Genomic DNA, 21,699 nt, shown 5'->3' on the forward strand with positions numbered 1-21,699 from the left:
GGGTTTGGATGTCCCGGAGTCGCGGAGGGGAGGAGGTAAGGTGAGCGATAGTTAGCTGAGGAGTTGTGTTCCCTCACCTGTCACGGTGAGTGTGGCTGGCTGGGATTTAATGGAACCGGCAGGGTTGCTGGCACGACATGAGTACTGCCCAGCGTGTTGTGGCTGCAGCGAGTGTAACACCAACACACTGCCGTGGCCAGCTCTCCCCTCGTCCAGCAAAGAGCCGTTGTGGTACCTGCAGTGGGAACACAGTGCAGTACAACTCAAATCAGAATCTGGTTTCATATCTCTGGCATATGTCAGGAAATTTGTTGTTTGCAGTAGCAGTACATTGCCATACCCAGTAATTAAAAAAACTAAATGATAGTAAGCATACAACACATAAAAATAAATTAAACAAGTAATGCAAAAAGATGGAAAAATCAGAGGCAGTGTTCCAGGGTTCATTGTCCATTCAGAGTCTGCCGGTGGAGGGGAAGAAGCTGTTCCTGAAATGCTGGGGCCTTCAGGCTCCTGCACCACCTCCCTGATGGTAGTGATGAGAGGGGGACACACGGGGTGATGGGGAGAATGTGAGTGATGAGAGAATGGGGGTGGCGAGAAGGGGACATGTAGGTGATGGGGAGCCTTAATGATGGATGGAGCCTTTTGAAGGTGTCCTGGAAGCTGGGGAGGCCAACTTTCCGCAGCTGTTTCCAATTCTCTGCAGTGCCCCCCCACAGTAATACAACCGAACCCCCCCGTACCTGACAGTGATACAATCCCCACCGTACCAGACAGTGATACAACCGACCTCCCCGTACCAGACGGTGATACAACAGACCCCCCCACCGTACCAGACGGTGATACAACAGACCCCCCCCGCCCCGTACCGGACACTGATACAACCGACCCCTCCCGTACCAAACAGTAATACAATAGACCCCCCCCGTACCAGACAGTGATACAACTGACCCCCCAGTACTAGACAGTGATACAACCGTTTCCCCCCCCCCCGTACCAGACAGTGATACAACTGACCACCCCCTGTACCAGACAGTGATACAACTGTTTAGTACTGAACACAAAGACAAGCCTGTGCCTTACACCAGCTCACAGGGGTGAAACTGCTCACGAACCACCCGGCTAGTGGTCATGTTCCACCAGCACGCTCACCGTTTCACGTGTTCATTCCCTCCTCACTCTCATGTGCGTCCACACTTTCCTGAAGTACAAGGATGCAATTCACTTTAACCACTCCCTGAGGACGATCCCTGCAGCCGGGAGCTTCAGGTCTCCACTGACTGGTCATAGAGTCATAAAGCACAACAGCACAGAAACAGGCCCTTTGGCCCATCTAGTCCATTCTGACCCAATCTTCTGCCAAGTCCCATCTACCTGCACCCGGAACATATCCCTCCGCACCCCTCCCATCACATACTTATCCAACCAAGTTACAATTGAATCAACTTCTACCACTTCTCCCAGCAGCTCTGAATAAAGAAGATTACCCCTTCACCCTAAACCCAAAAACCTATCACCTCTAGTTCTAGTCTCACCCAACCAGAAGGGTAAAAACCTGCATGCAGTCACCCTATCCATACACCTCATAACTGTGTATACCCCCATAACGTTTCCCCTCATTCCCCTGTGATCCAGGGAATAAACTTCTAGCCTACCTAACCTTCCCTGTATCTCCAGTCCTCAAGTCCCGGCAACACCCTGATAAACTTCCTATGCACTCTTTCAATCTTATTGGTACCTGTTGGGAAATTAATTTGCCAAGAAAATTCAATTAGAGTTGGTCACATTTAAATTGGCCACTGGTTTCAAAGTGACGAGAGAATACCTTTATTCATGAATGAGAAGATTGACTCGCTGATGGTGCAATCGTCAAGTCTTCCAAAGAACAATAGTCACAGCCTTTTTTATGCATGCACACAGGAAGTCAATTATATCAGTAAAGTTAAAATCATCAGTCCCGTGTGTCTTATCAATTCCCACAAAAATGCCAGACAGTCTCGTCTGCCCACAACACCAGAGACAAAGGCTGTTGAACATCCTTGAAGCTGATAGATTATTGCAAGCGTACTGAGCACCCAGGCCGAATGGTGAATTTATTTTTATTTATGATAGAACGGTTCATAAACTCCTTAGATCCAGTAAGTCATTAAAATACAAAAGCATAATTTGTTTATGTTAGTTCCAGACAAGTGAAGGAAAACCAGAGACACTGTTTGTCAGAAACTTGACAGCCCACAGGAGCCTCCCTGATATGACCTTCACTGTCTCCGTCGTGCTTACGCTGCTGTGTTACGCGTTAAGATCAGCATGAGGCACATTGCTAACTAGAGGGAGGTGCAATGTGTTAAAAACTCAGATATTTTAAACCTTTATTCAAAATATTCTTCCACAATACTTTTCCTGTAGGCAGGTGACCAGAACTGTACACAATGCTCTAAATTTGGCCCCACCAACATTGTTGTCTTCAATACAGTATATCACCGCACTTCCTCTGTTCAGTGTCCTGGTTTATGAAGGCCAATGTGCCAAAAGCTTTATTTATGACCCTATCTACCTGTGACACCACGTCCAAGAAACTATGGATCCGTATTCCCAGATCCATCTGTTCTACCACACTCCTCAGTCCTGACTGCTCACTGTGTAGGACCTGCCCTGGCTGGTCCTCCCAAAGTGCAATACCTCGTACTAGTCTGCATTATATTCCACCTGCCATTTTTCCAGCTGGTCCAGATCCTGCTGTGAGCTCCGATAGTCTTCCTCACTGTCCACTACACCCCCAACATCCACAAATCTGCTGATCTAGTTAATCACATTATCATCCAGATTGTTGATATGGATGACAAACAACAACGGACCCAGCAACGATCCCTGTGACACACCACTGGTCACAGGCCTCCTGTCAGAGAGGCAACCCTCCACTACCACTCTCTGGCTTCTCCCACAAAGCCAATGTCTAATCCAATTTACTACCTCATCTTGAATGCCGAGTGACTGATCAAAGGCCTTGTTAAAGTCCACTTATTGATCTATTTATTGAGATGCAGCACAGAATAGGTGCCTTCATTAACTTTCCTGGTAACCTCCTTGAAAAGCTGTGGAAGGTTGGTTAGACCTGACCTGCCACGCACAGAGCCACGATGGCCATCTCTAATTAGAATCTGTCTACACAAATACTTAAATATTCTGTGGCCTGAGAATACCTGACATCAGGCTCACTAGCCTATAATTGCCCAATTAAGGTTTGGAGCCTTTCTTAAAAAATGGAATAACATTAGCTACACACATCAAAGTTGCTGGTGACCGCAGCAGGCTAGGCAGCATCTCTAGGAAGAGGTACAGTCGACGTTTCGGGCCGAGACCCTTCGTCAGGACTAACTGAAGGAAGAGTTAGTAAGAGATTTGAAAGTGGGAGGGGGAGGGAGAGATCCAAAATGATAGGAGAAGACAGGAGGGGGAGGAATGGAGCCAAGAGCTGGACAGGCGATTGTCAAAAGGGATATGAGAGGATCATGGAACAGGAGGCCCAGGGAGAAGGAAAAGGGGGAGGGGGGGAAACCCCAGAGGATGGGCAAGGGGTATAGTCAGAGGGACAGAGGGATAAAAGGGAGAGAGAGAAAAAGAATGTGTGTATATAAATAAATAACGGATGGGGTACGAGGGGGAGGTGGGGCATTAGCAGAAGTTAGAGAAGTCAATGTTCATACCATCAGGTTGGAGGCTACCCAGACGGAATATAAGGTGTTGTTCCTCCAACCTGAGTGTGGCTTCATCTTTACAGTAGAGGAGGCTGTGGATAGACATATCAGAATGGGAATGGGACGTGGAATTAAAATGTGTGGCCATTGGGAGATCCTGCTTTCTCTGGCAGACAGAGCGTAGGTGTTCAGCTGTTCCTCCAGTCCTCTGGCACCTCACTGTGGCTGGGGACATTTTAAATATCTGTGCTAGGCTCCTACAATTTCTGCACTTGCCTCCCACAGAGTCCGAGGGAACACCTTGTCAGTCCCTGGGGATTTATCCACCCTAATTCACCCGAAGACAAACAGCACCTCCTCTTCTATAATCTGACCTCACCACTCTGTTCTATGGTCTCTGTCTCCCGAATAAATCCAGATGCAAAAAGGTTGGGCACTTTGGTCAATATTTTGGGTCCTTTCCTGCGTACCCCATCACCTAAACTCTTCCTCTTGTGCCCTGCAAAGATAACACACACGCACTCCTGGAGGAGGTCAGCAGCCGTGGACAGCCAAGGTTTTAGGTTTATTGGGACTGAGTGACAGAGGGGAGAGAGTGAGTAGAGAGAGATAAGGGGGAGGATCTGGCAGGTGATGGGTGGATCCGGGTGGAAGGGAGGTACTGGACCAATGTCCACTGCACTAACCATCCCTCGTGTCAGCAGAATGACTTCAGGAAGGGGCAATGGACACAGTTCCATTTCTATCAATGGTCCTGAGGTGGAGGTGTCAAGGACTTCAGCATCAGAACCAAAATTACGCCTGGGGCGCTTTGAAGGTGATCTTATGCAGCATAGCTCGATGGACACAATTAAATATTCCTGTTTCAGCCTGATGCAGCTGAGAACCACAATTGCTTCTACGGGCTGTACAGTTAAAAAAAGATGTCTTAATGTCATTGACTAACCTATTGCTGCTTAAAACTGACGGAAACAATACTGATTGTGGCCATACTTCTCGCCAGATTCCTCGTAGACTCAGGTGTGTTTAATAAAATGGGGTTTTCAACTCCCAATACCAACTAAATTACTGGTAAACATAGAGTTTCTAGTAAATAAAATGGGAGATCTCAGAGCTAAAGTGCTGTATCAGAGAAACACTGGGACCACTTGCATCCCTTTTCACGGAATCCTGGTTAACACCTTCCGTACCAGATGCAGCAATTCAGATTTGCAGGTTCACTACACACCATCAGGATAGGACTGTCGAGTCTCTCAAAAGCAGAGCTGTATGTCTCACGATCAATTCTCTTGGTGCACTAATGTATCAATGATGTTCCAAATCTGCTCACCAGACCTGAAATATCTCGTAATTAAGTGCCGTCCATTTCTGCGATCATTTTGGTAGTGGTGTACATTCCACTTCAGGCCAATGTCAACAGGCTCTGGGTGATCTGAGCAGCGGGATCAATGTGCACGAAACAGCACACCCTGACACCTCCACTATCATATTGGAGGATTTTAACCAGGCCAGCTTGAAAAAGTCACCAAATAATTACCATCAACAAATCACTTGTAGTACCACAAGAAACAACACATGGACCACCGTTACACCACCATCAAGAATGCCAGCTGTGTTATTCCACGCCCTCACTTTAGAAAGTCTGATCACCTAGCTGTACTTCTACTCTGAGTGTAGGCAGAGACCAAAGACTGCAGCACCAGTAGTGAGGACCAAGAAGGTATGGACAAGGGAAGCACAGGAGCGCCTACAGGACTGCTTTGAATTGGTGGACTGGACTGTGTTGATGGATTCATCTCCAAGGCTGGATGAGTATACCACAGTGTTAATGACTTCATTAAACCTGCGTGGATGCGTGTGTGAAAGAAAGCTTGCTGCACATTCCCAAACCAAAAGCCGTGGATGGAATAGGAGTTTGTCGTCTGCTGAGGGCTAGATCTGTGGCATTTAAGTCTGGTGACCCGGGTCTGTACAAGAAAACCAGTTATGCCTTGTGGAGGGCTGTTTCAAGAGCGAAGAGACAATTCTGAGCGAGGTTGGAGGTGACATCAGATGCATGTCAATTCTGGCAGGGTTTTCAGGACATTACTTTCTGCAAAGCAAAACCCAGTAGCATGAATGGCAGCGATGCTTCACTACTAGATGAGCTCAACGCCTTCTAGGCTAGCTTTGAAAGGGAAAATACAACTACAGCTGTGAAGATCCTTGCTGCACCCGGTGACCCTGTGATCTCTGCCTCGGAGGCCAAAGTCACTGTTCTTCGGAAGGGTGAACCCTTGCAAGGCAGTAGGTTCCAATGAAGTGGTAAGGCTCTGAAAACCTGTGCCAACCAACTGGCTAGAATATTCAAGGACATTTTCAACCTCTCACTGCTACAGTTGTAAGTTCCCACCTGCTTCAAAAAGGTAACAATTATACCATCCTGAATGTACTCCACAGATGGACCCAGATCTTGATTTTTGAAACCACTCTGAGTACCAACAGCAGGGCTCCTAACTACTGAACTCATCAAAGTACAGACCCCAACATTCCCACTGCTGGCCCCAATATTCCTAACATTCACACTGCTGATCCCAGCATTCCCACTACAGACCTCAATATTCTCCCTATCGATCACAACATTTCCCACTGCCAACCCCTGCATTCCCAAGATTCCCAGTGCTGACCACAACAATCCATCTCAACACAGACCCTTGTGGAACACCACTAGTCTCTGGCAGTCAATCTGAAAAGGCTCCTTTTATTCCTATTCTTTGTTTCCTGCCAATCAGCCACCGCTTCATCCATGCTAGAATCTTCTCTGTAATACCATGGACTCGTAGCTTGTTAAGCAGCCTCATGTATGGCACCTTATCAAAGGCCTTGTGAAAATCCAAGTACTCTACATTAACTGATGCTCCTTTGTCTATCCTGATTGTTATTTCTTCAAAGAATTCCAACAGATTTGTCTGGCAAGATTTTCCCTTGAGGAAACCATGCTAACTATGGTGTATTTTATCATGTGCCTCCAAGTACCCCAAAAACACATCCTTAACAATCGACACCAACATCTTCCCAACCTGTAATGTCAGACTAACCAGACTAATTTCCTTTCTTCTGCCTCTCTCCCTTCTTGAAGAGAGGAATGATATTTGTAATTTTCTAGTCTTTAGGAACCATTCCAGAACCTAGTGATTCTTGAAAGATCATTACTGATGCCTCCACAATCTCTTCAGCCACCTCTTTCAGAACCCTGGGGTGTAGACCATCTGGTCCAGGTGACTTATCCACCTTCAGACCTTTCAGTTTTCCAAGAACCTTCTCCCTAGTAATGGCAACTTTACACATCTCATGCCCCTGGACACCTGGAACTTCCACCATACTGCTAGCATCTTTCATAGTGAAGACTGACGCAAAATACTTTCCCAGTTCGATCGCCATTTCCTTGTCCCCCATTACTACCTCTTCAGCATCATTTTCCAGTGGTCTGATATCCAATCTCGCTTCTCTTTTACACTTTATGTATCTGAAGAAACTTTTGGTATCCTCTTCAATATTATTGGCTAGCCTAACTCCATATTTCATCTCTCTCCCCCCATGGCTTTTTAGTTGCCATCTGTTGGTTTTTAAATATTTCCCAATCCTCTAACTTCCCACTAATATTTGCTCTATTATATGCCCTCTCTTTGGCTTTTTTGTTGGCTTTGACTTCCTTGTCAGCCACAGTTGTGTCATCCTGCCTTTAGAATATTCTTCTTTGGGATGAAATGCTCCCAGAAATTCCAGCCATTGCTGCTCTGTCGTCATCCCTGCTGGTGTTCCCTTCTAATCAATTTTGGCCAGCTCCTCGCTCATGCCTCTGTAATTCCTTTCACTCCACTGTAATACTGATACATTTGACTTTTGCTTCTCCCTTCTGATATTCCTGCTACCGACCCCAGCATCTCCAACACCAAGCCCCCTGGCTACAGATGGTACAAAACTGCTGGCCTCCTGCTCCCACCCTGAGCAATAACACACTGAACCCAACCTACTCCACAACCTCTGATCCTGGAGATGGCCAACCCTTCTCAGAGCACCAGCCCCCCAACACCTCACAACCCCCCCAGGTTAATCTCACCAAATAGCCACCAGTTCCAGTCCTCCTCAACCCGCCTCATCCCTGACCACTGAGCCAAGTTATTGACCACTGGGCATGGGTCCCTATCACCACAGAGGTTGCAGGATTGGGGTGAACACAGACACAACAGAATGGAAGGGACATTACCAGGAGTACTTGTTGGCAGGTGGATCACACACGGCCTTGCAGCAGAAAGTGACGCTCTGTCCCTCACGTCTGATCTTGCTCTGGGGCTGTGACCTGATGAACGGCTTCACTGTAGGACGGGGATAGAGGTCGCAGAAATTATTATTCCAGGTGATTGGGACCCCTCTTGCAATATCAGTAGTTATATCAGCTGGGACAGCTGTTTTCTGGTTACTGGTAATTTGCTGTATCCCCTGTGCTGGTCACCGGGAATGTGAATTTGTTGGTGTTGCGTGACGAAGGGATAATGTACAGTAACAGGCTCACAGTTACATCCGTGTGCTCAATTAACTTACTAATCCCTGCGTCTTTGGAATGTGCGAGGAACCCCACGAGGGAAAAGCGTACAAATTCCTTACAGGCAGTGACGGGAATCGAACACAGGTCACTGGTGTTGAAATAGCAGTACGACTGCCCCCTCACACCCACTCCTCCCTCACCAACTGCTGATTCTCTCCCCAGTTCTCTGCAGTAATGAGAGTGCGTGCAAAAGTGAGGAATGTGTAGTTATTACCAGAGTGTAACAGCAACAGGTGGGTAAGTGAGAGCAGTGACATCATTACACATCCTCCCTATGACATGCCCATTACTAGCACATCACAGTTACATGCCCCAGTCTGTAATACACCTTCCTGAAGCACACATCAGTTACACAGCCCAGCCTGTAATACAGTCCTCTGAAGCACACAACGACACAGTTACATAGCCCAGTCTGTAATACACCCTCCTGAAGCGCACAATGTCACAGTTACACAGCCCAGTCTATAATACACTCTCCTGAAGCACACCACGTCACAGTTACACACCTCAGCCTGTAATACACCCTTATGAAGCACACATCATCACAGTTACACAGTGCTGTCTGTGAACACACTACTGTTCAGCACACTTCATTATCACAGCCTCTCTCCCGGACTCGCCTTGCGCTGCGGAGGATGTAATAATGAACTGTATAGACACTAAAGGTGGGTAACAAAGCGTGTCTGACCGTGAGATTGTGTAATCAACAACTGTGTGAAATAGGCAGGGGTCTGAGTAGTGTAATGGTGACAACTGAGCTGTGTGCTGTGATGAAATGAGTGCAGAGGTGGTGTATAAAATGGTGGTTGAGTTCATAGGGACTGAGAGAGGAGTTGGAGGTCAGGTTAAGGTTTAGGGACAGGGATGAGGGGAGTTGGGGGACAGGAATGTAGGGGGTTAGAGGTCAGAATAGGGTTCAGGCACAGGGATGAGGGGAGTTGTGGGACAGGTTAGGGTTTAGGGACAGGAACGTGGGGAGTTAGGGGTCCGACCTCTACTCTGTGCTCAAAAGTCCAGCAACGTGGAGAGTGACGAAGAGATTCTGTGGATGTCAACCTTACCCATAAGATCATAAAACATAGGAGCAGAATTAGGCCATTCAGCCCATCGAGTCTGCTCTGCCATTTCATCATGGCTGATCCACTTTCCTTTAAATCCCAATTTCCTGCCTCCCCGGAGGCTTCCCTCCCCCGTATCCCTTCATGCCCTGAATAATCAAGAACCTATCAACCTCTGCCTTAAATATATCCAATGACTTGGCCTCCAAGCCCCTTGTGACAACGAATTCCACAGATTCTGGCTAAAGAATTTCTCCTCATCTCTGTTCTAAATGGAAGTCCCTCTCGACCCTCTATTATGAGGCTGTGCCCTCTGGTCAGACTTCCCCACTATGGGAAACATCGTCTCCACATCCACTCTGTCAAGGCTTTTCAACATCCGATAGGTTCTCAGAATAATTTTTGTGAAACTCCTCAGAATCTCTCCAATTTCAGCATATCCCTTCTGAGATAACGGGCCCTAAACGGCTCACAATACTCTAAGTGAGGCCTCACCGGTGTTTTATAAAGTCTCAGCATTACATCCTTGCTTTTATATTCTAGTCCTCTTGATTGGAATTTTCTCTCCTTTTGGAAATTAGTCTATGCCTTTACGCCAAAGTGCTTACTTTTCCTGACACTGTATTTCATCTGCCACCTCTTTTCCATTCTCCTAAATCCTTCCACAGTCTCCCTGCTTTCTCAACGCTACCTGCCCCTCCACCTATCTTCATGTTGTCTGTAAACTTGGTCACAGAGCCTCCAGTTCCATCATCATAATCGTTGACATACAACGTATAAAGAATCAGTCCCAACACAGACTCCTGTGGAACACCACTAGTCACTGGCAGCCAACCTGAAACGACTCCCTTTATTCCCTCTCGTTGCCACCTGCCAATCAGCCAATCTTCTATCCATCATCGAATCTTTCCTGTAATACCAGGGGCTCTTAACTTGTTAAACAGCCTCACGTGCAGCCCCTTGTCAAAGGCCTTCTGAAAACCTAAATACACAACATCCACTGACTCTCCTTTGTCTATCCTGCCTGTTATTTCCTCAAAGAATTCTGACAGATTTAGAAACCATAGAAAAACTACAGCACAGAAACAGGCCTTTTGGCCCTTCTTGGCTGTGCCGAACCATTTTCTGCCTAGTCCCACTGACCTGCACACGGACCATATCCCTCCATACACCTCCCATCCATGTATCTGTCCAATTTATTCTTAAATGTTAAAAAAGAACCCACATTTACCACCTCGTCTGGCAGCTCATTCCATACTCCCACCACTCTCTGTGTGAAGAAACATAGAAAATAGGTGCAGGAGTAGGCCATTCGGCCCTTTGAGCCTGCACCGCCATTCAGTATGATCATGGCTGATCATCCAACTCAGAACCCTGTACCAGCCTTCCCTCCATACCCCCGATCCCTTTAGCCACAAGGGATCCCTTTAACCCCCCCCCCAATGTTCCCTTTAAACTTTTCCCCCTCACCCTTAACCCATGTCCTCTGGTTTTTTTCTCCCTTTGCCTCAGTGGAAAAAGCCTGTTTGCATTTACTCTATCTATACCCATCATAATTTTATATACCTCTATCAAATCTCCCCTCATTCTTCTACGCTCCAGGGAATAAAGTCCTAACCTATTCAACCTTTCTCTGTAACTGGGTTTCTCAAGTCCCAGCAACATCCTTGTAAACCTTCTCTGCACTCTTTCAACCTTATTTATATCCTTCCTGCAATTTGGTGACCAAAACTGAACACAATACTCCAGATTCAGCCTCACCAATGCCTTATACAACCTCAATCATAACATTCCAGCTCTTATACTCAATACTTTGATTAATAAAGGCCAATGTACCAAAAGCTCTCTTTACGACCCTATCTACCTGTGACGCCACTTTTAGGGAATTTTGTATCTGTATTCCCAGATCCCTCTGTTCTACTGCACTCCTCAGTGCCTTACCATTAACCCTGTATGTTCTACCTTGGTTTGCCCTTCTAACATGCAATACCTCACACTTGTCTGTATTAAACTCCATCTGCCATGTTTCAGCCCATTTTTCCAGCTGGTCCAAGTCCCTCTGCAGGCTCTGAAAACCTTCCTCACTGTCTACTACACCTCCAATCTTTGTATCATCAGCAAATTTGCTGATCCAATTTACCACATTATCATACAGATCATTGATATAAATGACAAATAACAATGGACCCAGCAATGATCCCTGTGGCACACCACTAGTTACAGGCCTCCACTCAGAGAAGCAATTCTCTACCACCACTCTTTGACTTCTTCCATTGAGCCAATGTCTAATCCAATTTACCACCTCTCCATGTATACCTAGCGACTGAATTTTCCTAACTAACCTGCCATGCGGAACCTTGTCAAAGGCCTTACTGAAGTCCATGTAGACAATATCCACTGCCTTCCCTTCATCCACTTTCCTGGTAACCTCCTGGAAAAACTCCAGTAGATTGGTCAAACATGACCTACCACACACAAAGCCATGTTGACTCTCCCTAATAAGTCCCTGTCTATCCAAATGCTTTGTCAGGTGAGGTTTTCCAAAGTCGGTGGTTTCCAGGATCGGATGTCCATGTGAGCAGGAGATGGGAGAGCTGGTGTGTCGGTGTGCCCGGAGTTTGGGTCCAACCATCAACTATTTCGGGGGTCAATACCCAGACGTCAATCAGAAGTCTAGGAATTAAAGGCCAATAGCCGAAGCCCAGAGACCGCAGACCCGGAGACCTGTCCTGGTGTTGGAGGACTGTTGTGTGTGGCTGGGAGAGAGGAACAGGGCCTGTTTTGCTGTTGCTGTTTTGTTGTTTGGTGTGTTGTGTAATACGGAGGGACTGGGTAATTCCTTACCGGATCTCTTGAGCTTTACGCTGATGATGGAGACTTTGTCGGTGCCTTTGTCCAGTACGACCACAGCAACACCATATCGGGGCTTCCGAATCTCCACAGCCGTGTTGCCATCGGGGCAGAGACCGGGAATCTTGAACTTGCCATTGTCATCGCAAGTTGTCAGCAGTGAGTCCGGGTCTCCCCGCAGGTGGACCGTGGCCCCGGAGGCTGGAGCTCCATCTTGCAGCCGCACTGACCCCAGGAGGGTGTGGTCCTCACACATGCAACGGCTGCAGGCTGCATTCACACGGCCCATGGAACAAATTAGCCCGCAGCCTGTAACACAGCGTGCGAGGGCGGGCAGGGTTAGTTCAAGGACTCGCTGTTTCTTTTCAGGTTCCGGGCAGGAACCCGTTCATCCCACTCCCAGACCTGCTCTCACATACACAACCTTTGTTCTTCTCCACACCTCAACTAGCAGACAATTCCCCATCCTGTCTCCCATCGGCATTCCCGGGGGAGTAGCTACTCTGTCCACAGAAGGATGTGCCAGTCCCGGAGGAGGTTCAGGAGAATGATCCTGGGAGTGAAATGAGAGGGTTAAATGGGAGGAGGGTCTGATGCCTCTGAGCCAGTACTCGTTGGGTTAAAGACCAGTGACAGCGCCACCTCCTGGCCACGGCTGGTGTTACTGGATACTCGCTGGCCACCCCCAGCACAGCCTTAGGTTCTGTTGCTCGTTAACACAAACGACACATTTCACTGTCTGTGTCGATGTGCACAGGGGAAGTAAATGAATCAGGAGCTGCCGCAGGGGAATGGGGCAAGCACGGGGATCAGGAATGGCCATTGTACACGGACCCCAGCTCTGCAAGGGACTGGAGAACCCATCGAGCACAAAGCTGCTCAGTATCTCCACAGCTGAAGAGAAAGGCCGAGAGGAAACGTGTAACTTTGGGATTAGCTGGCACATTAAAATCCATCAAGAATATTTTTTGGGGTTAGAGCAAGTTTGTGATGATCTAGAGAGGGCCACACCACAGAAACTGCTCCAACCCACTGCAGGTTCCTTACCGCACCCCAGATCTGAAAACTGACAAGTAAGCATGTGCACAAAGATACTTTTCCAAACTTTGACACAGCTCCATGTTCAGACAGTTCCTGTGACTCCTTCAGCTGAATAAGGAATGAGTTCTGTGTGTCAACCTATTAAACAAAACCCTGGCAGACAGCTTGAGTTGGAATTGCATTGGGGAAAAGGGATTCATTTCTCACAACCATTTCACAATAGATAGAAAACCCGACCTTACCGGCAGTCTGCTCTTCTTCCCTGCTCCTCACTGGAGTGATGATCAGCCTCGGGGCAACTGTGGGCAGAGCACAGCCACAGAGTCATCACTCAAACCAAGAGGGAAGCCCCTTGTGTAGGGATAGTGAAGGGTTAGTGGCTGGGAGGACCAGGCGAGAGGGTGAACAGAGGTGTAAGTCTGATCTGGTAACGGGCAAGGGTGGCTACACAGATACAGAGTGACCAATAATTACAGGCAGAGTCTGAAACATAAATCCCGGCCCGTACCGAGGGAGAGTCACTCTGTGGGAGGGGTGGTACTGAGGGAGGGTCACTCTGTGGGAGGGGTGGTACTGAGGGAGGGTCACACTGTGGGAGGGGTGGTACTGAGGGAGGGTCACTCTGTGGGAGGGGTGGTACTGAGGGAGGGTCACACTGTGGGAGGGGTGGTACTGAGGGAGGGTCACTCTGTGGGAGGGGTGGTACTGAGGGAGGGTTGCACTGTGGGAGGGGTGGTACAGAGGGAGGGTTGCACTGTTGGAGGGTCGCACTGTGGGAGGGGTAGTACTGAGGGAGGGTCACTCTGTGGGAGGGGTGGTATTGACGGAGGGTCACACTGTGGGAGGGGTGGTACTGAGGGAGGGTTGCACTGTGGGAGGGTCGCACTGTGGGAGGGGTAGTACTGAAGGAGGGTCACTCTGTGGGAGGGGTGGTACTGAGGGAGGGTTGCACTGTGGGAGGGTCGCACTGTGGGAGGGGTGGTACTGAGGGAGGTCACACTGTGGGAGGGGTGGTACTGAGGGAGGATCGCACTGTGGGAGGGTGGTACTGAGGGAGAGTCACACAATGGGAGGGGCGGTACTGAGGGAGGGTCACACTGTGGGAGGAGTGGTACTGAGGGAGGGTCGCACTGTGGGAGGGGTGGTACTGAGGAAGGGTCGCATTGTGGGAGGGGTGGTACTGAGGGAGGGTCACACTGTGGGAGGGGTGGTACTGAGGGAGGGTCGCACTGTGGGAGGGGTGGTACTGAGGGAGGGGTCACACTGTGGGAGGGGCGTTACTGAGGGAAGTTCACACCGTGGGAGGGGTGGTACCGAGGGAGGGTCACACTGAGGAAGGAGTGGTACTGAGGGAGGGTCACACTGTGGGAGGGGCGGTACTGAGGGAGGGTCACACTGTGGGAAGGTAGTACTGAGGGAGGGTCACACTGCGGGAGGGGTGGTACTGAGGGAGGGTCACACTGTGGGAGGGGTGGTACTGAGGGAGGGTCACACTGTGGGAAGGTAGTACTGAGGAAGGGTCACACTGTGGGAGGGGCGGTACTGAGGGAGGGTCACACTGCGGGAGGGGTGGTACTGAGGGAGGGTCACTCTGTGGGAGGGGTGGTACTGAGGGAGAGTCACTCTGTGGGAGGGGTGGTACTGAGGGAGGTCACACTGTGGGAGGGTAGTACCGAGGGAGAGTCACACTATGGGAGGGGTGGTACTGAGGGAGGTCACACTGTGGGAGGGGTGGTAGTGAGGGAGGGTCACTCTGTGGGAGGGGTGGTACTGAGGCCAAGATGGCCATTCACAGGTCTAGGCGGTGGAAGGTGGAGGTGCTGCCTGGGCCGACAGCCTGCTCCTTTTCCAAAGACGCGTTTGCACCCGGCTGTCCTTGCAGAGGGAGCATGGGGTCACAGTGGGGGATTTCCATGAGTACCCCGGGGTACTTTACTTTATTGTCGCCAAATAATTGATACTAGAGCGTACAATCATCACAGCGATATTTGATTCTGCGTTTCCTGCTCCCTGGATTACAAACTGATAGTAAATATTAAAAATTTAAATTATAAATTATAAATAGAAAATAGAAAAATGGAAAGTGAGGTAGTGCAAAAAAACCGAGAGGCAGGTCTGGATATTTGGAGGGTACGGCCCAGATCCGGGTCAGGACTTATCACTGTTAATTTATTGACTGTTCAATAGACAGAAGTAACCATATTTTAATTTGAGTGTACCCATTGTCTTGTAAATACTGAATGTCTGTACCTTATGTATTTGTAATGTAAATAAACTTTTATAGTTTTGTACAAAAAAAGGGATGGTACTGACTGAGGGTCACCTAAACCAAACAGACTTCCAAAGTACGAGGTGGAGCTCGAGGCGAGGCGAACTTCACATTGGTTCAACTTCATTTGGAATCTGATCACTGAGCTGAATTAAAAATTTAAAATTCCTTTATATGAGTATTGTTGTACATACCATGTGCCAGCGGTCAAACTGCATGAGAGAGGGGCGGTGCATAAGAAAGAGATTAACCTTGGATTGGACACCATGAAGGAGGAGGTGGTTTAACCCAGGGAACTTTTGATCATGTGAGTCCTGTTGGTCAGCGGCTCCCTGGAGCCTGTGAGGCCGGACATACCTGTGCAAGGTGGACCCGTACACATCCGCCCTTCCTGCAGAGGTCCGGGACAGTGACGCTGCCGGTCGTTGGGCAGTTCCGAGGGGCAGGAACGTGTCCGCGTCTGCACCCCCGTCTGCTCACAGCCTGCGCTGCACGCTCCCCACTCGGACCATGTGGACCAGGAGCCCAGAGCCACAGCAGAAACGAGTCCTGCCAAAACAAGCACTGGAATTGGAATTTCCCAAAACATTTCAGCCCGCTCGCCGTTTACTGTCTTCACCGTGAAGAACGTTTTAGTTAGAACTCTGCACCCTCAACACACTTCTCGCAACCTCTGCAGGAGTTAACATTGGGCTCGTCAGGGCCTTACTGTCCAGCAGTTCCGAGGCAAGGTCAGGAAATGGTCTCCATGCCTGCGGGAAAGTCAGCTCGTTCTCAACACCCACACTGCTTGTCTACTCAAACGCCTCACCTTCCTGTTCCACCAGCTCTCCTCGTACAGGGAACCCTCCTGACACATACTCCAGGGGGCATAATTCTAAGGTGATTGGAGGAAAGTAAAGGGGGATGTCAGAGGCAGGATTTTTTTAACACACAGAGAATAATGGATGTGTGGAACACGCTGCCAGGGGTGGTGGTAGAGGTGGATACATTAGGGACATTTATGAGACTCTTGGATAGGGATATGGGAGGGAAGAGTTAGATTGATCTTGGAGTAGGTTAAAGAGTCAGCACAACATTGTGGGCCGAAGGGCCTGTGCTATTCTTTGTTTTTCATCTGGATCTGTCTCATGGATTGTGTGTAGAAAACAAGTGAATTATTACACACACTTACTCTCCCTTGACCACAACTTGACTTCACAGACTGCATCTCCTGACATTGTCTGGATTAGATTCCAACCTGTCACTGCTCCACCGAGACTGACTGGAAGGAGCCAGCTGTGAACTCACCTCTAGGGCACTGGAATCTGATGGCATAATTCGAGCAGTGTTTCCCCGGGAGCTGCTCTTTGTTGAGACACCAGAAGCCACGCTGGGAGCTGAGGTGAAATGCCTCTCCCGTCAGCGCGGCTGGTACGCCCTGCGTAGTGCGGGCCTGCGCACCGACCGGTGAGGGGCACAGCTTGTTTGGGTAGTGCCTCTGGATGGCATCGAGTTGCTCGAGGTCTCCTCTCCCTCCGGGATGGTCGATATTGAACCATTGTGTCCATTGCCAATGCCCTGAGAACAGGAAATGTGATCAGAGAACTGGAAAGTGACAGAAAACATAGATCATTACAGGCCCTTCGGCCCACAATGTTGTGCTGAAACATCACATCACGAGGTGAACATATAAGCTCCCTACAGACAGCATCGGAAATGAACTCTGAACCCTGGAATGCCCCAGACTGTGACAGTGAATAGTTTTTAAATAACGTGAGTTGCGTGTGTTTGTGTTCAAAGAAACAGTGATTTTTGTCACTGATAGTTGGCAAGAAATAGGCAATAAGACAATTCAGAACTGTTTTGATCACTGTGGTTTCAAGCATTCTGGCTTGGAGATGCCAGAAATGACCAGGAATAAAAATGAAACTATTTCACTAATTCAATAAGTTAGGAACCACAAAGAATTGGAAGGTATCAACAATCATCTTGAATGTTACAATGAAAATGAAGATTTCCAGGATGCAATTGATGTTGGCTGATGGCAATCCATTAGGTGTCTGAGCCGATTTTGTTCATTTACAGTCAATCAAAAGAACATACCAATAACTTTATTCTTTCTGGTAATATTTATCTCAATTACTTTTTTAAACCATCAACTTTGGATAAGGCCAAGGGAATAATAACATTTTCAGATTTATTTTTAGGGGACAGTTTAATGTCTTTTTCTCAGTTAGCGGATAAATATGATTTATCTAATGTACACTTTTTTTTAGATATTTACAAATTGGGAATTTTTTACATGGTTTGTTACCAAATTACCCTTCTGCTTAACCACCTAATATGATAGATGTTCTCTTTCAGTTTAAACCATTTCAAAAAGGGTTGATAGTTATAATCTATAAACGGTTACTGAGTTTACAAATGATATCTAACGATAAAATTAAATGCACTTGGGAATTGGAATTTCAAGAGGCGTTTTCAGATAATCAATGGAGTAAAACTCTTCATTTGGTTAATAACTCATCTATTTGTGCCCGTCATTCCTTGATACAGTTCAAGATAGCGCATCGAGCTCATATGTCAAAGGATAAATTAACGTGTATTTACTCCAATATCAATCTTATTTGTGACAGATGTAACACTGAGTTGGCCACTTTAACTCAAATGTATTGGTCTTGTATAAAGCTAGATAACTTTTGGAGAGATGTTTTTAAAACACTATCAAGAGTTTTGGATCTGGATATACAACATCACTTGCTTACTGCAATTTTTGGGAATATCTCATCGGAAGCAGGAAATATTAGTGTTTCTGCTCAACATATGATAGCCTTTTCAACCTTACTGGCCAGGAGAGCCATTTTATTGAAGTGGAAGGATTCTAATCCACCTACGATCTTTTACTGGCTCTCCTCCATTATGTCCTGTTTAAGTTTAGAGAAAATAAGAAGTCGGACATTTGATACATCCGTTAAATTTGAGCAAATATGGCGACCTTTTATCCAATATTTTCATTTAATTTGATTTATTACTCTTTCAATTTTTTTTTGAAGTTTTAGATTTGATCAGAAGGTCTTTCTTTCTTCCTTTTTTTGGTCGTATCCTCAAAGTGGAATGCCCAGCCCCTTTTTTTTGTTTTATTATAGTGTAGTGGGCTTTTTCCCCCTTTCTTTTCATTCAAAACCCAATGTTTTTTCCTTTCTCTTCATAAACTGGTAAGAGGAGAGTTACTATTTTCATTTTTTATTGTTATATATTTTATACTAGTTTAACAATATCTATGATTTTGATAATGTTTGTCTTAATCTTGGTTTATATTGTTCCTGATATATATACTTGACCTAATTCTCCTCTTGACTGTATTTATGCTTTTTTAAAAAATCAATAAAAAGATTAATAAGAAAGAAAAGAACATAGCAGCAGGCACTGAATGAACTCCACTGTCAAAAACACTTGGAACTAATACACCATTTTATAGTATTGTCGTAGTATTGAGAGTGTTCTAATTTGTTCTGTATTTGTTTCAGCTGTGAAGTTTCTTTTGTTTTCTGGTCAAACATAATTTAATGCATAGCAGTTAGTAACACCAAATGATTCAAGTCCTGAAAGGCAAAACATCTTTCATAAGCAACTCTAAAATACTAATCACAGTAAAACAATAAATGACTCTAGACTTTAAGAAATAAATGTTTTGGATGCTTCATTCAGAACACATCTGTGAAATAAATCCCACCGCAATCCTGTCACAGACAGACTCCGAACAATCCTAAAACACAAGTTAACTTCCTAGAACAGAGGGTTCCCAGAGGAAGCACTCACATGTTGTCTGGAAAAGAATTTAAAAGGAGGATTAGTTTGACCGCTTTGTTTCTCAGAGGCAGGCAGGAGCTGCTCCAAACCTGTCACTGCCCTTGACAAATTACATCTCAGATTCCTAATTGATAAAACAACTTATTTGTGCAGCTTCGCTGAAGACTTATGTTGTGAGGAGGTAAAATTTCCAAAGTTCTGGTCTGCCAGCTTTCTCAAGGGGGATTGAAATCCTTTTAGTAAATACAGGAAGAGTTTCTCTAAATCTCTGAAAATTAATATACCAGAAAAATGAGGAAAAGTATGAAACTTCAAGTGATATCTGGAAGGATTCAGGCCTCGCCTTTCTTCATCTCTTCCTCACCCAGTTCCCTGACCATTACCCCCCACCACTTCACCCAGTTCCCTGACCATTACCCCCCACCACCTCACCCAGTTCTCTGACCATTACCCCCCACCACCTCACTCAGTTCCCTGACCATTACCCCCCCACCCCACCCAGTTCCCTGACCATTACCCCCCACCTCACCCAGTTCCCTCACCATTACCCCCCACCACCTCACCCAGTTCCCTGACCATTACCCCTCCACCCCACCCAGTTCCCTGACCATTACCCCCAACCTCACCCAGTTCCCTGACGATTACCTCACCACCCCACCCAGTTCCCTGACCATTACCTCTCCACCCCACCCAGTTCCCTGACCATTACCCCCCACCCCACCCAGTTCCCTGAACATTACCCCCCACCTCACCCAGTTCCCTCACCATTACCCCCCACCTCACCCAGTTCCTTCACCATTACCCCCCTTCTCACCCAGTTCCCTCACCATTACCCCTCTTCTCACCCAGTTCCCTGACCATTACCCCCTCACCACCTCACCCAGTTCCCTGACCATTACCCCCCACCACCTCACCCAGTTCCCTGACCATTACCCCCCCACCCTACCCAGTTCCCTGACCATTACCCCCCCACCTCACCCAGTTCCCTCACCATTACCCCCCTTCTCACCCAGTTCCCTCACCATTAACCCCCCTTCTCACCCAGTTCCCTGACCATTACCCCCCCCACCCAGTTCCCTGACCATTACCCCCCCACCCAGTTCCCTGACCATTACACCCCCCACCCAGTTCCCTCACCATTACCCCCCCCCACCCAGTTCCCTGACCATTACCCCCCACGCAGTTCCCTGACCATTACCCCCCACCTCACCCAGTTCCCTGACCATTACCCCCCCACCTCACCCAGTTCCCTGACCATTACCCCACCACCCAGTTCCCTGACCATTACCTCCCTCACCCAGTTCCCTGACCATTACCCGCCTCACCCAGTTCCCTGGCCATTACGCCCCCACCTCACACAGTTCCCTGACCATTACCCCCACCTTACCCAGTTCCCTGACCATTACCCCCCACCTCACCCAGTTCCCTGACCATTACCCCCCCACCTCACCCAGTTCCCTCACCATTACCCCCCTTCTCACCCAGTTCCCTCACCATTACCCCCCCTTCTCACCCAGTTCCCTGACCATTACCCTCCCACCTCACCCAGTTCCCTGACCATTACCCCCCTCACCCAGTTCCCTGACCATTACCCGCCTCACCCAGTTCCCTGCCCATTACCCCCCCACCTCACACAGTTCCCTGACCATTACCACCATCTTACCCAGTTCCCTGACCATTACCCCCACCTCACCCAGTTCCCTGACCATTACCCCCCCACCCAGTTCCCTGACCATTACCCCCACCTTACACAGTTCCCCGACCATTACCCCCCAACCAGTTCCCTGAACATTACCCCCCACCTTACCCAGTTCCCTGACAATTACCCCCCTCACCTAGTTCCCTGACCATTACCCCCCCACCGAGTTCCCTGACCATTACCCCCACCTTACTCAGTTCCCTGACCATTACCCCCAAATCAGCAGGTTCCCTGACCATTACCCCATCTCACCTAGTTCCCTGACCATTACCCCCCTCACCTGGTTCCCTGACCATTACCCCCACCTTACCCAGTTCCCTGACCATTACCCCCCACCTCACCCACTCCTTGACCATTACCCCCCCACCCAGTTCCCTGATCATGACCCCCCTCACCCAGTTCCCTGACCATTACCCTCCCACCTCACCCAGTTCCCTGACCATTACCCCCCCTCACCCAGTTCCCTGACCATTACCCGCCTCACCCAGTTCCCTGCCCATTACCCCCCCACCTCACACAGTTCCCTGACCATTACCACCATCTTACCCAGTTCCCTGACCATTACCCCCACCTCACCCAGTTCCCTGACCATTACCCCCCCACCCAGTTCCCTGACCATTACCCCCACCTTACACAGTTCCCCGACCATTACCCCCCAACCAGTTCCCTGAACATTACCCCCCACCTTACCCAGTTCCCTGACAATT

General features: G+C 48.1%; 1 protein-coding gene across 7 annotated transcripts in view; it reads right to left on the reverse strand.

Moving 5' to 3' along the window:
* LOC140209636 (cartilage intermediate layer protein 1-like) overlaps positions 1-21,699 on the reverse strand; it is a 71,900-nt gene that overhangs the window by 11,273 nt on the left and 38,928 nt on the right. For all 7 annotated transcript variants that reach the window (XM_072277951.1, XM_072277947.1, XM_072277950.1 and 4 more), the window contains exons 3-8: positions 16,792-17,061; positions 15,859-16,050; positions 13,475-13,531; positions 12,186-12,500; positions 7,945-8,053; positions 78-235 (exon numbers count right to left, since the gene is read on the reverse strand). In XM_072277951.1, coding sequence (XP_072134052.1) covers positions 78-235; positions 7,945-8,053; positions 12,186-12,500; positions 13,475-13,531; positions 15,859-16,050; positions 16,792-17,061 — 1,101 coding nt within the window. The remainder of the gene's footprint in view (positions 1-77; positions 236-7,944; positions 8,054-12,185; positions 12,501-13,474; positions 13,532-15,858; positions 16,051-16,791; positions 17,062-21,699) is intronic.

This window comes from Mobula birostris, chromosome 14, assembly GCF_030028105.1.
Source record: "Mobula birostris isolate sMobBir1 chromosome 14, sMobBir1.hap1, whole genome shotgun sequence".
NCBI lineage: Eukaryota > Metazoa > Chordata > Chondrichthyes > Myliobatiformes > Myliobatidae > Mobula > Mobula birostris.